At 39.9% G+C, this 16,040-nt stretch overlaps 3 protein-coding genes across 3 annotated transcripts in view; 2 read left to right on the forward strand and 1 right to left on the reverse strand.

The window, feature by feature from the left end:
• The first annotated feature begins 63 nt into the window (after nucleotides 1-63).
• On the forward strand, nucleotides 64-7,923 carry LOC105276134 (bifunctional glutamate/proline--tRNA ligase). Its single transcript, XM_011333508.3, has 13 exons — nucleotides 64-477; nucleotides 1,122-1,301; nucleotides 1,504-1,928; nucleotides 2,008-2,359; nucleotides 2,428-2,599; nucleotides 2,701-3,102; nucleotides 3,185-3,641; nucleotides 3,733-3,930; nucleotides 4,237-5,973; nucleotides 6,052-6,450; nucleotides 6,600-6,988; nucleotides 7,076-7,219; nucleotides 7,337-7,923. The coding sequence occupies exons 1-13, from the start codon at nucleotides 435-437 to the stop codon at nucleotides 7,494-7,496; spliced, it is 5,058 nt and encodes a 1,685-aa protein (XP_011331810.2). The 5' UTR covers nucleotides 64-434; the 3' UTR covers nucleotides 7,497-7,923.
• A 117-nt stretch (nucleotides 7,924-8,040) lies between these two features.
• Nucleotides 8,041-10,866, forward strand: LOC105276137 (testis-specific serine/threonine-protein kinase 3). Its single transcript, XM_020030639.2, has 4 exons — nucleotides 8,041-8,579; nucleotides 8,818-8,991; nucleotides 9,167-9,832; nucleotides 10,186-10,866. Exons 1-4 carry the CDS (start codon nucleotides 8,496-8,498, stop codon nucleotides 10,354-10,356), a joined length of 1,095 nt encoding a protein of 364 aa, XP_019886198.2. The 5' UTR covers nucleotides 8,041-8,495; the 3' UTR covers nucleotides 10,357-10,866.
• A 197-nt stretch (nucleotides 10,867-11,063) lies between these two features.
• The window catches only part of LOC105276136 (unc-112-related protein), a 29,631-nt gene continuing 24,654 nt past the window's right edge, over nucleotides 11,064-16,040 (reverse strand). Inside the window, exons 2-8 of the mRNA XM_011333509.3 lie at nucleotides 15,806-16,039; nucleotides 14,218-14,486; nucleotides 13,622-14,041; nucleotides 12,740-13,168; nucleotides 12,341-12,553; nucleotides 12,011-12,247; nucleotides 11,064-11,906 (exon numbers count right to left, since the gene is read on the reverse strand). Of these exons, the coding sequence (XP_011331811.1) occupies nucleotides 11,706-11,906; nucleotides 12,011-12,247; nucleotides 12,341-12,553; nucleotides 12,740-13,168; nucleotides 13,622-14,041; nucleotides 14,218-14,486; nucleotides 15,806-16,039 (2,003 nt within the window). The 3' untranslated portion in view covers nucleotides 11,064-11,705. The remainder of the gene's footprint in view (nucleotides 11,907-12,010; nucleotides 12,248-12,340; nucleotides 12,554-12,739; nucleotides 13,169-13,621; nucleotides 14,042-14,217; nucleotides 14,487-15,805; nucleotide 16,040) is intronic.

Genomic DNA, 16,040 nt, shown 5'->3' on the forward strand with positions numbered 1-16,040 from the left:
TTGATGTTTGGTCTGAAATAGATTTTAATATTACGCGAAGCAAATTTGTATTAATTTTAATTCATAATCAATTTTATTTTCGATATGTTTTTCATATAATTTGCACTTATAGTCATATGAAATGCTTATTTATGGTCAATTCTGAGTGTGGCGTATGTAACAAGAAGCTTTATTAATTGCCTTTCTCGCGCGAACTATCTCGTGAATCTCTTATGAACTGTACTTTAATATTTCGTCACACTTTACACACACAGAGACAGCTCACATACATATTTAAAAACCTCTTGAAAGACTCCGCATTTAGCGCTGATCGCTGATTGAGCGTTTACCTCGTGGCTGCTCGTGGCGGACGCGACAACGTGTCTTCTAACCTTTGCCGATTCGCCGGATTTATCTAATTGTTTGCAGTTTAAACGGAAAGTGCGCGGACAACAATGTTACTTAAACTCCTTGTTAATCCCAGCGATCCTCCGCCAGGTATAACGTCTTTCATTAATTCTCAGAATTTCAGATTGCCATATTCCAGTTTCTGGAATCCCTGATGAGAAAGGCAATCGTTAATACAACACATTGCCGCCAATGTTTCTGTTTTCTTTTCTTCTATAGAACGACTATGAGCTCGTTTCTCGTCTCAAAATATATTTTTTTCTTTATTTCTATTATATACATTAATAGATTATTCTGTGCCTTGAAAAAGCCATCCCAGATGTTTCGTTAAAAAAAAAGAGAAACAAGTAGTTTGGTAATGATATCCAGTAGTTCGTCCGTCAAAAGCTGAAATATTTAGATATCAATGATGATGCCTGAACAATTACGTCTTATTAAAATGAATGAAATTTTTTTACGATTGCATCATGCTTTTTATTGTTTATATTTTATGTGATATAAGAAATGTTTCGTTTACTCATATTTTTATAATACTTGGCATGTATTGAAGATAAGTAATAAACGTAATAAATAAGTAATAATTTTATAATAAAGAGATTTTGTTATAAAGAATCAGCTATAGTTTATAGTCACAGCTGTGCAACAGCTAATTAATAGTTAATTTGCTAATTAGTGTTCAAACTTCTGATATTCACCTACATTGATTATTTCAATGTATTAAATGTTTTATTTAGAACCATTGATAGTGGCCGAGACAATTAACTCTAGAGGGAAGAATATAACAGTATCATGGTGCAATAAGTGGACAGGGAGTGGAAATATTCGCTTATGTAATGAAGATGATGTAGTACTGTCGGAAAACATCCTTGAAATTAACCGGTACTTGGGTAGGGTAGTTGATACTTCGCTTTATGGTAAGGATTCACAAATATTTTCATCCACATTGTCATTCAAGTATATAAAGATTGATTGTTGATATTAATACTATTTCTTTCTAATAAGAAATTAATTATTTGATGAATTTTAATTTTTATTATATATATTTATTCCTTTCTGTCCAAACTTTTTTAGTCGAGGTGTGGTTTGCTCGATACACTTGTCATGTATTATTTTCAGGTGACACCTGTATTAAAAGTAAAACCGAAATAGATCATTGGCTAACGTTCGCCTTGGGACAATTGGATACGAAAAATCGGACTCATGTAGAATATGTCCATTCTTTGATATATTTGAATAAAGCGCTATTAACACGGACGTGGTTATGCTGCAAAAAATTTACATTGGCCGATATTCATGTGTATTGCACTTTGTGGAGGAATGGATACCTAGAAAAGGAACCGTTAGGAGATTATGTTAATCTTACTAGATGGTACAAGCATATCCAGTCGCTTACTATCATCAGAGATGCACTTATCCAGATGAAAAAGAACACACTTCCCAAGGAACAGGTAGAATTTTGCGCAGGAAAAACAAATGAGCAAACGAAAACGAGGAAACAGGAGGGTAAATTTATTGATTTACCTGGAGCAGAAATGGGCAAGGTAGTCATACAATACGACTAAAGCAAATCGCTCTTCAATGATTTGTCGCTTATAAAACTTGGTACTAATACCTTTGTAGGTGGTGGTGAGATTCCCACCGGAAGCAAGCGGCTACCTCCATATTGGCCATGCCAAAGCAGCTCTCTTAAATCAGTATTATGCCGAAGCTTTTAAAGGCAAATTTATTATGAGATTCGATGACACAAATCCAGCGAAGGAGACTACGGAATTCGAAGAGGCTATACTGGAAGATTTGAGATTGCTGCAAATCAAGCCTGATCAGTTTACGCACACCTCGGATTACTTTGATATACTGCAGGAGTACTGCACGAAACTGATTAAGGAAGGAAAGGCATACGTGGACGATACCCCGGCGCATATTATGAAGGAGCAACGTGAACAAAAACTGAAGTCCGAGAACAGAGATAACCGTAAGTGAAATTCTCAGAACGTTCACGATAAATTTGGGTGATCGCACAGTGGTATTCCGCTTTTACAGCTGTCGGAAAAAATCTTGCGTTATGGGAAGAGATGCGACGCGGTACCGAGAAAGGTCAGGCGTGCTGTGTTAGAGCGAAGATCGATTACGAATCAACAAACGGGTGCATGCGCGATCCGACAATTTACCGTTGCAAGCTGGAGCTCCATCCGTACACTCAAGACAAATACAAGTATTTTTATATTTTTTAACATTTATTCCTGCATAATTATGTTACACACAAAAGCGTAGCTAGCTATAAAGCACTTATTACTTTCTTTTTTGTTTTGTTAGAGTATACCCTACGTACGATTTCGCCTGTCCGATTGTCGATTCTATCGAGAATGTTACTCATACTCTGCGCACAACGGAGTATCACGACAGAGATGCTCAATTTTATTGGGTACTCGACGCCCTGGGACTGCGTCGCCCGCACATATGGGAGTACTCACGCCTGAACATGACCCACACAGTCCTTTCGAAACGGAAATTAACGTGGTTTGTGAATGAAGGTCTAGTCGATGGATGGAACGATCCACGATTTCCGACAGTAAGGGGTATCTTGAGGCGAGGAATGACAGTGGAGGGACTGAAACAGTTCATCATTGCTCAAGGTAGCTCTAGGTCTGTGGTGTTCATGGAGTGGGACAAGATATGGGCTATTAACAAGAAAGTAATAGACTCAGAGGCGTTCAGGTACACTTTAGACACAATTAAGAGACGGACACGAAGAAAGCAATATCTGAACGCGATTTTCTCAGGGTATCTATAATTTTAGGTACACTGCATTGGATTATGATAAATTGGTGCCAGTTCATGTATTGGACGCCAAGGAAGGCTGGTTGGTGGTGCAAAATCATCCTAAGCATTTAAATAAAGGTTTTAAGAACGTAATAACCACTAACAGAGTATTCATAGAAGATGTCGACGCTATGAACTTGGTCGCGGGACAGAGTGCGACCTTCATCAATTGGGGGAATTTAAAGATACTGGAGATAAATAAGAGGCAGGATGGTAGCATAATAGATGTGCATGCGCGATTGGATCTCGATAATCGTGATTACAAAAATACTTTAAAAATAACATGGCTGGTTAAACCATCAGGCACCATTAATAATGACACGGCAAAAACAAATTCGATACCGTGCTATGCCGTTTACTTCGATCACATTATAAGTGTTCCAGTCTTGGGCAAAGACGACGATTTTAAGGACTTCGTTGCCAAGGATACAAGGGTAATCTCAATAAATTTTATTTAGCACGTATATTGTGAGCGTCGTGTATAGATTATTAATTACATAATAAAATTCTTTACATATATTTCAGAAAGAAGTTCGAATGCTCGGTGAAGTGGCACTGCAAAATGTGAAGAAAGGAGAGATAATACAGATTCAGAGAAAGGGTTACTTCATCTGTGATGTTCCATACGCACCTCTTAATTTTTATTCATCGCGGGAACGACCCCTTATACTGTTCCATATACCTGATGGACACATGTCAACTCCTTCTGCTGTATCACAAAAGGTATTATTGCCTACATAATTTTTATTTTTTTGGTATATAAATTAATATCTTTATTATTTATGAAAAGTTTTATGTAAGTATCAAAGTGATAAAACATAAAATCGATTGAAATTATTTCGAAACAAAATATCTATAATATTATTTAAAAGAATAAAGTTCTTTACATATAAGTACAGTACGTTTATGTTAAAGATAATTAATCAAGATTTGAATATGAACCGAATATGCCTTGCATGCAATACCAATAGCTGAGTTTTATCAAACAAGAATGAGATATGCATAATATTAATAAAGAAATTATTTTAGGGAGATCAGCAAAAGTCAAAAAAACTAAAGGAATCTAAGGACAAAATTGCAATGAATATTTTAGAAAATATTGGAGAAAATAGTTTATATGACAAAATAAAGAAGCAGAGCAAGAAATTCAGACTAATTCAAAATGTCCTCGATGAAGAACAGCGTATCCTAAATAATTTACAAGCAGAATATAAAACAGTAATTGGACATAATTGGATATCAAGAGAAACTACAGCTCCTACAAAAAATGAAGAAACTTCAAAAGCGCAAGAAATGTCTCAAGCAATACAGAAACAGGGTGACAAAGTACGGAATTTGAAGAGTTCGAAAGCCGAAAAGAGTATCGTCGATGAAGAAGTTAAAATCCTTTTGAGTTTGAAAACTGATTATAAAAATGCAACTGGTCAGGATTGGAAACCGCAAACTGAAGCTCTTAGTGCCAGTAGCACAAGTAATGAGGAGGAACAGCACATGTTGCTGGTACGAGAGATAAGTAAAGCAATACAGAAACGAATTGATGAAATGGAAAAGCTTCAGGATTGGAAACCTGGTCAAGTTGCAGCTGTGACTACTATTCCTGATACAAAAACGCAGATTAAGGAAAGTCCTAAAGCAGAGCAAATCTCTGACGAAATACAGAAACAGGGTGACAAAGTACGGAATCTGAAGAGTTCGAAAGCCGAAAAGAGCATCATTGATGAAGAAGTTAAGATCCTTTTGAGTTTGAAAAATGATTATAAAAAGGCAACTGGTCAAGATTGGAAACCTGGTCAAGTTGCAGCTGCGAGTCCTGCTCCTGATACAAAACCGCAGATTAAGGAAAGTCCTAAAGCAGAGCAAATCTCTGATGAAATACAGAAACAGGGTGACAAAGTACGGAATCTGAAGAGTTCGAAAACCGAAAAGAGCATCATTGATCAAGAAGTTAAAATCCTTTTAAGTTTGAAAAATGATTATAAAAAGGCAACTGGTCAAGATTGGAAACCTGGTCAAGTTGTAGCTGAAAGAACTGCTCCTGATACAAAACCGCAGATTAAGGAAAGTCCGAAAGCAAAACAGATCTCTGACGAAATAGAGAAACAGGGTGATAAAGTACGGAATCTGAAGAGTTCGAAAACCGAAAAGAGCATCATTGATCAAGAAGTTAAAATCCTTTTAAGTTTGAAAAATGATTATAAAAATGCAACTGGTCAGGATTGGAAACCTGCAAAGGCGGAGGCAGAACCGAAAAAGAAGAAAGAGGAATCTCCCAAGGCTGTGAAACCTGTGGAGAAGGAAATTGCGAAAGGCGCAACCAGCAAAGACACGGATTCAACTAAAACAGGCACAAGATTGGGCTTGGAAGTTAAAAAGGACGAAAACTTCTTCGACTGGTATTCGCAGATCATCACTAAGAGCGGAATGATCGAATATTACGACGTGTCGGGATGTTACATCCTCCGGCCATGGAGTTTTGCGATATGGAAGATAATAAAGGATTACATTGACCAAGTGATAACGTTGCTGGGCGTTCACGAGTGTTACTTCCCGATCTTTGTCACTCGCAACGTGTTGGAGAAGGAGAAGACCCATATAGCTGATTTCGCGCCGGAAGTTGCCTGGGTGACGAAATGCGGCGAGTCGGACCTAGCAGAACCTATAGCAATACGACCCACCTCGGAGACCATAATGTATCCAGCTTATGCCAAATGGCTCAAGTCAGATACCGAGTTACCTCTCAGACTCAATCAATGGAACAACGTTGTGGTAACTATCATTGAAACCGATCAAAGTTCTGTTCGCGATGATCTAACTTGCTAATTGCGCCGTGTGTTTTTCTTACAGAGATGGGAATTTAAGGATCCTAAACCCTTCTTACGCACCAGAGAATTTTTGTGGCAAGAGGGCCATACCGCGTTCGCCACTAAGGCAGAGGCCGAGGAAGAGGTCTTGACCATCTTGAACATGTACGGTAGAGTCTACGAGGATATATTAGCAGTGCCTGTCATCAAGGGTCGTAAGACCGAAAAGGAGAAGTTTGCTGGTGGCGATTACACTACTACGGTTGAGGCGTTTATTTCAACCAGTGGGCGCGCCATACAAGGAGCGACGAGTCATCATTTGGGGCAAAACTTCTCGAAAATGTTTAATATCCAGGTAGAAGGTGTCGAAGGAGACGAAAAGACGTTTGTCTATCAAAATTCATGGGGCCTAACTACGCGCACAATTGGAGTCATGATAATGGTCAGTATTGTTATTATCTGCTCAGTAGATAACTTATACTTTAATATCTATTAAGTGAGTATAACTTGTACGTTGTAACGAACATGTATACTTAACGGATATTTAATATATTTATTATATAAACTTAACATACAACATTCTTCGTTTAGGTACATGGAGATGATAAAGGTTTAGTGTTACCGCCAAAGGTGGCATCCATAGCAGCCGTTGTTGTCCCTTGCGGTATAACTGCAAGCACCACGGCGACACAGAGAAAAATACTTCAACTCGAATGCATGAAGCTAGTGGATAAATTGCAAGACGAGAACTTCAAAGTACATGGCGATTTTAGGAATAATCGAACGCCCGGATGGAAGTTTAATCACTGGGAACTCAAAGGTGTACCAGTGAGAATTGAGTTAGGCCCGAAAGATCTAGAAAAGGATCAAGTAACGCTCGTACGTAGGGATACCTCCGAGAGATCAACTGCCAAGAGTGACGAAGTAGTTACAGCACTAGCTTTCTTATTGAACGATATACAAACGCAGTTATTCAGAAAGTAAGTGTCGTCGAACTTATTTTAAGCAATGATATTCGCGATTACGCGATACGCCGATAACGAATAATTGTTTCTTTTTCTTCACAGAGCAAGAAAAACTCTCTACGAACATATTAAACAAGTAGAAAACTGGAATGATTTCGCCCCCGAGCTCAATAAAAAGAATTTATTATTATCACCTTTCTGCGGAGAGCCGTCGTGCGAGGAACGCATCAAGGCGGATAGTGCAAGGTAAGAGTTTTTCTCTACGTGCATAAAGGATTTTTTTATGAATTTGAGGACCTAGAATATAAAAAAACTGCTATATATCCTCCTTTAAATATTTGCTACATTTTTCAACAATTATAGGGAGGAGAGTGATGAACCTGGAGCTTCAATGGGCGCGAAGAGTCTTTGCATACCATTCGACCAACCGGAATTGACAAAACCATTGAACGAGATGACATGTATTCACCATAGCTGTACAAACAAGCCGAAGTTCTATACGCTTTTCGGACGTAGTTACTAAACATTGATGAAAACGAAGTGTGTGTGTATATACATATACATATACATATACACATATATATATATATATATATATATATATATATATATATACACATATAGTTCGTGCAGTAAATTTTGCTGAAATGGATTATAATGTGTGAGTAAAACATGGAGTTAGTAACATGTTCAAGTGATCGTGGTTTCATTTTTCGTTAATGCTTTTTAAGGAATTAGAATACTTTTATAAAAAGATATAAGCTTTTATTCAATAATATATGCATATATATACATATATATAATATATATATAATACCTTACATTAGTTCGAATATTTTGTGCCCACTTTGATGCACTTTTTGGATAACACTTTAATTTTTATTTATCTATTTTCATATTTCATGCGTGCATTTTGTTATGTAAATCACATAATTATTAATAATAAGAAATAATATTCATTGCGTACGTATTAATAACGTTCTAAGTCATGAAACGACACTGCTCCGCCTCCGCGTAGAAATTGGCTTCATGACTCTGCGTCATGAAGCAATCCATATAATCGATCTCGTGCCTACGCGCCTCAATTGTTTCACACTTCTATGATGACTACGCTCGAATGACACGCGGACCTTTGTCCTTTACCTTCCTTCCGTCGCACACCAGGCACAAGCTGGTTCCGGCTTGCCAAAATTCTAGTGCTCGCAGCCGCCTCAAATGACCGTACGGATCCGCTTTGTCGCCGGAAGAATCGATGTAGCAGCGTAATACCATTCCGTCGAGGTGCTTGATGCCATTTCGGAGCGAAAATCGCGTCGACGAAACCTTTACCGTTACCATCTGACGAGTAAAGCGTGCGAAAACGAAGGAGCAAGCTAAGAAAATCCTTGGTGAACTTTGCAAATGTGTCCCGTGATACATATTCGCGCACATAACGCACTGAGGAGATCATTGAAAAATTGTTGACTGGTTGCCTGTACTTGGAAGGGAGTCAGTGATGAAGGGTCGATGAAGAATCATTGGCATGGCCACCCACCTTAGCCCCCGAAACTCGGAGGTGAACGCTCTCGAACAGCGGGGCTATCTCATCGGCAAGAAGATTGGGCAGGTTGTTTGTTACGCTGCCATTCACCCTTCCATTTGTCTTCAGGGCGCTCGTTTTTTTATTTTCTCTTGTCACTTCTGTGATAATATTTTTTTTAATTTTTCGTTCTGGTCTCTGTTCGTATGTCTTTTTCATTATCATCCACGCAACGAGGCTGAAAATGTAAGAGACACAACTGATTAGCTAGATGCTGCAATCACGAACTCTGTGCGTCTTTATGCGGCGCTAATGATCTTTTCAGGGCTCTTACGCTACTGTCCATCTAGCAGAGTATATCGATGGAACAAATTCCAAGAAGATGCGCCTGGCCTGTAAGATCTTCGATAAGGAGAAGGCACCGACTGACTTTTTGGACAAGTTCTTCCCCCGCGAGCTCGAGATTCTAACGAAGATAGAAAATCCGCATATTATTCAAGTAAGGCAACAAGAAAATGCGTTAGCTCGCGATTGGTAAGAAAAGAAATTTCCAGCGGAAGCGTTTGCACTCCTCTTCTTCCTACTTTCATTCATCCAGAAATTATTCTAGAATCACAATTAGTCATTAATTTACAATTCTACATTGAAACGCATTGATTAGTGGGTGGTTGCAGGTGCACAGTATCCTACAACGCGGCCCACGCGTCTTTATTTTCATGCGCTACGCCGACAACGGTGACCTGCTCGACTTCGTGATGAACAACGGCATGGTGCCGGAGCAACAGTCGTGTCTCTGGTTTCGTCAAATGGCATCCGGCTTGCATTACCTACATAGCAAGAACATCGCCCACCGAGATCTCAAGTGCGAGAACATACTGCTCTCGCGGAAATTCAACGTGAAACTGGCGGACTTCGGTTTCGCCAGGTTCTGCGTAGACCATGAAGGCAAGCGGGTCCTCAGCCAGACGTATTGCGGCTCGGCGGCCTACGCCGCGCCGGAAGTGGTTGCCGGCACACCGTACAATCCGAAATTGGCGGACGTGTGGTCGCTCGGTATCATTCTCTTCATCATGCTGAACGGTACGATGCCGTTCGACGATAAGAATCTGCGGCAGCTCCTCAAGGACCAAATGTCGCGCAACTGGGTGTTCCGATCGCGCATCCGCGACACCGTGTCCACGTTAGCGAAGAACATCGTCCGGCAAATCCTTGAGCCAGACATCACCCTCCGGTTGACCCTCGAAAGGGTATTGGGTCATGAGTGGATGAGGACGAAAAAGGAGAGAGCAGGTTCCCTCACTGGAAGGCTTGTTCACTCGGCGCCACCGAGTCATACTCCGGTCACTATAACTGATTGCAATACTGACTGCTTTTTCCTGATTTCTCGCTGCAGTCGTGTTGGATTAAAACGGCGCAGGAAATTATGTGTGAATCTCTTTTCATGCAAAATAATGCAAGAAATTCACGTGATTTTTTTGCTTGTGATGAAATAATCCAATATTGCTATTGCGAGAGAGCAAAGTTGTAAAGAATTTTTTTAACATGAATCTCGTATGTTATATAAAATATAGCATACGTTATATAATATCGTATGCTGTATACAATTTTAAAAATCAATTTTTTTTCTTCGAGCAGTTGTTTTCTTCATTTTCTAATAGTTCAAGGATTAATTATGCCGATTTCGTATAATTAGATGTGTGGAGGCGGTAATCTAGGCGGATTGAATACCACAGGAACCGGAAACATACCTGTCGTAGCAAGGGCACTCCCTGTGTTAAAAAACTCGAAAAATCAGAATCAACCATCTTCAAAGGCAGTAAATACTTCAGAGAAAGATGTGCAAAAACCTATCAGCGTTGGATAAAAGAAAAAAAGACTCGTCGGAATTGATCGATATCGAAGATGTACAATTCCAAGATGTACAATTGGAAACAAGAGACTTGCAAACTAACAAATTTGAAAAATAACTAATTTTTTAGAATATTTACACTTTATCTTCATTAATTAATGCATCTTTTTTAACTTTCTATTGATTACGTTCAATGCGAATTTACACAACATTGATAACGTTTTGTTAATAAAGATCCATAATTTTGCAATGCAATGATACAAAGAAATTTCATATCTATTAACAATCTCTTTGGAGATTCATGGGCTTTTGTCAAGTTCATGAAGGCTCAATAAAATAAATATCTACTGAGTGTATTAATAATAAGTATATTATACAGTTATCTATTAATATACAAAACTATAATCTTTTTTGGTTACATATACATATAACGCGCTAGTTTGTGTAGATAATGTATAATGTATAACGACATACATGATATACTTTTCTCTTCTATATCTAATTTACATTATTACATTAAAATAGCAAATAATTTACACGATTCGATCTATTATATCATCGAAGTCGAGCTCGTTCGATATAGCACCTTGTGACACTGAGAGGGACACTGACACGCGCGCATCTTCAGAAAAAGGCTCAAAGCCACTCATTTAAGTCTCGTACGACTTGCAGATATTAAGGGAACGACTAATTTTTAGATTAAATAAGAATAAACTATAACATTCCTTTGTTATAATGTTATTTAATTTGTTAAAGAGTGTTATCTAACACATCGCGATATGTTCCACAGATCTTTACTTGTGAGCATGCTTGATGCATATTTGAAGAAGATCGATATATTATTCAATGATAAATTCCTCGCAGGTAGAAAAAGTTCTGTAGAAAAGTGTTATTTATCTTGATGAAATACAATCTTCCAGGCGTCCGTTTATAAAATCGTTGCACATATAAAACACGGAAAAATTGAATTTCAAAAACCGGTTGTCGATAGATTGGTACATTATAAATAAGGCTGTAAATACCTTTCTTAAAGTAGCCTCCTGTCGAATAAAAGTAGTCATAATTATTAAAACCCCTTTACTCGCTTGTAAAAGGGACAGTATTCTTCTATTTACAATCTCCAACGTTAAAACGCGGGTACTACGACCAGATTTAATTATTTTTACAAATTGCAGCAGGTATGCAAAGCTATCGGTCCTTAAACATACGCGCCAACGCAACGCGTGTCGATAAACCAACAGAGCGCGTTTCATCATCACTTCTTTTACAAGATGTTAGAATCCGTTTCAGTTCTGTACATTTATGTATTTTCTCATTCCAGAGTCCCGTGTATCTATGCTTTTGTACATTTATTTGATTCTAATTTAAGCCCATCCACCGGTCAATTTATGGAACATCTCCTCGTTCAACGTCTGATTCGCCTCTTTCGAACGCATCGACAGGAAGATGTAGCCTCCTATGAATTCGTGAACGACCTTGCAGTCCGCTGATTGGCATTCGAAAATGATGTTCTCTTCTTCGAACTGAACCATCATGTGCTTCACCTCCCAGTTAACGTTCCACGCCTGTGAGATAAAAATCGAAACATATCGTCTCTTTATAATCGAAATCTATAGAAACCAACACCAATTTACGAGAGAAAATCAGAAGAACGTAAACAAGCACGTACCTTCATGGTGTTATACCTCCAGGTCTTCAGATGATCGCCACTGTGGAGTTCCATCCGCATTAGCCTGTTGTTTGCGATGCCCAGCAGCTCGTCTTTGTTCTTACCGGTGAATCGTACAACAAAGAGCGAGATACCATATTCCGGAAGAGATTGCCACGCTTTGATGTAATTCAATTTCGCCTCGATGAGTGGCAGATCTTTAACATTCGCGTGCGCTTCCAAGATCCTTTGAACCAACTGAACATAAAAAAGAAAAGGATTAAGTTTACCGGAACTGGCAGGAGGATTCACGCACATTTATTTGTGCTTATCAGACGGGCTTATTATTACCTTTCCTTTAAATTTCTTCGCAAACCTGGGTGCGACGTAGTCATCCGGCACGATGTCCAGAGCGTTCGGATTTATCGCTGGCGCGGGCGCGGGCCTCTGCAACTGTAGGAAGGCCGTGATGCTGTTGACCTCACTTTCGTAGGACGCGTCGGCGAGGGTGCGGCCCTTGGCCGCCAATCTGCACGCGGCCATCCATTTTGCGTACTGTTGTTCCTGAGAAAATAAAGAGCACAGATAGAATCAGGGTCACAGCATGCACTCGCTACTTAGATTCAACACTTTTATATTTCACTCCGTCGGAGACTCAAACAGTCGGAAAAGTCTATTTGCCTTATTAAAGTTGTACAACGATATAAAGTATAAATAACTTAATGCAATAATACGAGTTAAGCCACTTACGTTGTCGCATCTGATCCACATCTCGGTCATGCCTTCGGCGCTGGGCACCTCCAGTCTGATCCCGTAGCGGCCCTGCGACAGATGCACATCCGGTGTAACTTCACAGCCGCGCAAATTGATCACGTAGAGCGGTGATTCCGAGCCGCTCGCCTCCTCCCTGCTCTTGTACAGCCTCAGCTGAAGATCCCGGCACATGAACCAATAACGTTTGAAGGCTTTCAGCGTAAAACGCTTCGGCTTGAAGAAACGGAGTTCGTCGCACAGTTCGGGCACCTGCGTGATATCGCTGGGCCCGTTGCTGATGTTGCTGCCCTCCAGAGTCACCTGCAGATCCGTCAGGGCCGCGTCGATGTCATCTTCAGCGGGCGAGGTCGCTCCATTGCTGTCGTAGGTGGGCTGCGGCACGCCAGCTTGAAGATTCACTTGCACCTGCGATAAAGAGGCGTATAGGTGACATCGATTCTAGATTTTCTCTTTCCCTTCTCGATGTTTTCGTCGCGAGAGCGAGTAGGTGTGCAAGATATACGAGACATTTTGTGGGTCGAGGCGAGGCGACCGCATCTTTTCTTGGTCATGTTGCGCGTGACGATATTACGGCGGGACATCGAAGCAATCGGCTTAAGGACGCAGTTATTTGCATGCGTTATGTGTCGCGTGGGAGTTGTTCCCTCGTCGCTGCATAAATATATCACGAGCGGGTGAGAACAAGCTACGCAATCCACCGTGATTGTACAAATAGAGAAATTATCGAGAATCGTGCGAAAATTGTTCTCCCTCCGTCTCTGTACTTGAAAACCGTAATGTGCGAATTTGCAAGAAAAAGAAGTATTACACTTGAGACAAAATTCGAGATCGTTTTTGGCAAAATAAATGTTTAAGTACCTGAAGCGCCGCGAACATGAGCATTTCCTCTTCGGTGCAATCGATCTCCTCCGCGAGCAGCTGCCACTTGGCTTGCTCGTAGATCATATTGATTCGGACCGCATCAGTCTTCGGGTTCAGGTCGTAGAAAGAATAGAATTTGAACTTTAGCCTGAGCGTGTCGAATTCGCGGATACCCTGCTCCATAATCGACAGAGAAGAGTCCAGCCAGGCGACGTTCATCCTCGCCCTCTCGATCAAGCTTTTTGGCTTGATCAGTTTCACTCGCACATCCGGCGAGATCGACGTCGGACTCTGTGCCAGGGACTCCGTCAGCCCACCGTTTAACGCCTCGAGGCTCATGGTGCTGTTGTTGGCATTGAAGGAGCCGGTACTACCAAAACCCGAGGAGTTATTGTTTCTCTTCCATGTGCCGGTATGCTGAAAATTCACAAGCAGAAACTGGTAAATCGTGTGATTGCATCAACGCAATGTTGCAAAATTCAACATGACATTACACACTGTCTGTCACCAATCCTCTTCAAAGAGTTGAGTCAACATTCTCTCAGTTTAAATGGTGAAATCTCTATCTTGGGACTCACATATGGTATACCTACCGAGACGGGAGAGCTGATCGGCGTGCTGTGATTTCTGTTGTTGGGCGTGACTGGCGCACACATGAATGGGCTTGATTGATCCAAGCTTCCCGTAGATCCCCTAGGACTCTGGCTAGCCGGAATGAAGGTATTCGTATCAGCCGATACATTCCAGTGACCGTTCTTCTGATTTTCGATTTTCTTCTTAGCCGGCAGATCCTTCAGATTGTATTTCAGGTGATTTGGCTCGAGCGGTTTGCAGAACGAGAGCTCCTCCGGATGTCGAATGCCTAAGATCAGACGAAGATTCGCACATATTAATTTCGCGTGTAACGATGAATTTTATTGCATATTTAATTAAGTCTGAGAAATTGAAATGCTGATAAAAAGCTTTGTCGAAAATTATATAAAAAGTAGAACTATATTAGTTTTATTCTTAAAATGATTATTTTATTTATTTCTTTATATTCCATAATTTATTCAAGTGTGATTGATAAAGGTTATAGCAAAATTGATAAAGATTATAGTATTTAGCATCAAGAGTGAACGGATATATCCATTGCTTCTGTCCGAGCAAAAGGCAATGCTTTAACAGTCGTGACATTCATTCTCCACTATATTCTTACAACACAGTGAAGTAATTGGTGAACAAAGATCGCGTGCAGCAGCATACGCATAACATATTGCGTATTAGTATCTATTTACGAGTATGACATAATGATCTATCATCACTGTTCATTTAGTAACAAAATCATTGAAAGAAGTGCAAGAATACAATGAACTTGCGGATAACACATACAACCGACAACTGCATGAATTCATGACTTTTTAAAATAATATTACTTATTTCTTCCTTCTTTATTTAATTTTTAAGTTGCTGAAGATACGCTTTTATTCACATATTTGTTGAGTTTTGAGAAATTTTGACTTGCAGTAGAATATTAAAATAACAAATACATAATAATAATAACGATGTAAAATTAACATATGTAAATAGCGTTAGTAATAGATGTTGATTATCTCATGTATTAGACAACGTTATCATGTTTGCGATTATAAACCACAGAATTTTTGATATAGGTCATTATAAAACGATAAGCTCGTATCTCTTATGGCATTTCCCTCCTATATGTAAAACTCAATTTTATCCTCCCTGGGGAGAATTATCGCGTTAACCCACTTCCTTGATTAAAAAGCCAGCACGGAGCTTGCCGTGGCAGCAAATTGACAACCACGATGGCTCGTGCGACCTTCGCGTGACTGCAAATTTATCATTTCTATTTCATTACCGTGTATAATATTACTGCTGACACGATTACCTGCTTTGCAGCTCAGATGCATTTAACGCAACGAGACGAAATTCTAAACATTTATTTCATGCATATACAATTTAAGGCAAGAATAGATTCATCGCGATATGATAAAAGCTAACACAAAAAGTAAGATAATGAAAATTTCTGGTCTTTATGTTATTCGTTTATCCGTTTGTGAAAATTTGCTCTTGTTTGATATAATCGTTACTAACAGAAATGCGCGGCGACTGTCCGATCGATTTGCGTCGTTTCAATCACGCACTCTTAAATGGGTGCTGATACGCCACGCAACTCACCGAGCTCCTTGCACAGATTAATGACTGCGTTGAACGTCTTGACAGAAAAATCGACTCGACAGTCGAGGCAGCGCATATCCGGCAACTGTACCCTCAGGGTCTTGTGCATCGGTGTGAAGTGCAGTAGTGCGTCCGCGGCCACACCATACTGGTCCAGCGTGCTGCGCGTCCTGGTCAGCCAGTGATTTCGGACGGGCCACCAAAGCGCGTGGTCCGACCAGTCCATAGCAATGTC

Source organism: Ooceraea biroi, chromosome 9 (genome assembly GCF_003672135.1).
Source record: "Ooceraea biroi isolate clonal line C1 chromosome 9, Obir_v5.4, whole genome shotgun sequence".
NCBI classification, from domain to species: Eukaryota; Metazoa; Arthropoda; class Insecta; order Hymenoptera; family Formicidae; genus Ooceraea; species Ooceraea biroi.

Excerpts from the sequence above, each read along its gene's own strand:
- LOC105276134 (XM_011333508.3), top strand. The coding sequence starts at position 435 with ATGTTACTTAAACTCCTTGTTAATCCCAGCGATCCTCCGCCAG. Across the intron at positions 6,451-6,599 it reads CAATTGGAGTCATGATAATG|GTACATGGAGATGATAAAGG; the intron begins GTCAGTATTGTT and ends TTCTTCGTTTAG. Across the intron at positions 7,220-7,336 it reads ATCAAGGCGGATAGTGCAAG|GGAGGAGAGTGATGAACCTG; the intron begins GTAAGAGTTTTT and ends CAACAATTATAG.
- LOC105276137 (XM_020030639.2), top strand. The coding sequence starts at position 8,496 with ATGGCCACCCACCTTAGCCCCCGAAACTCGGAGGTGAACGCTCTCGAA. Across the intron at positions 8,992-9,166 it reads AAAATCCGCATATTATTCAA|GTGCACAGTATCCTACAACG; the intron begins GTAAGGCAACAA and ends GGGTGGTTGCAG. Across the intron at positions 9,833-10,185 it reads CGCCACCGAGTCATACTCCG|ATGTGTGGAGGCGGTAATCT; the intron begins GTCACTATAACT and ends TCGTATAATTAG.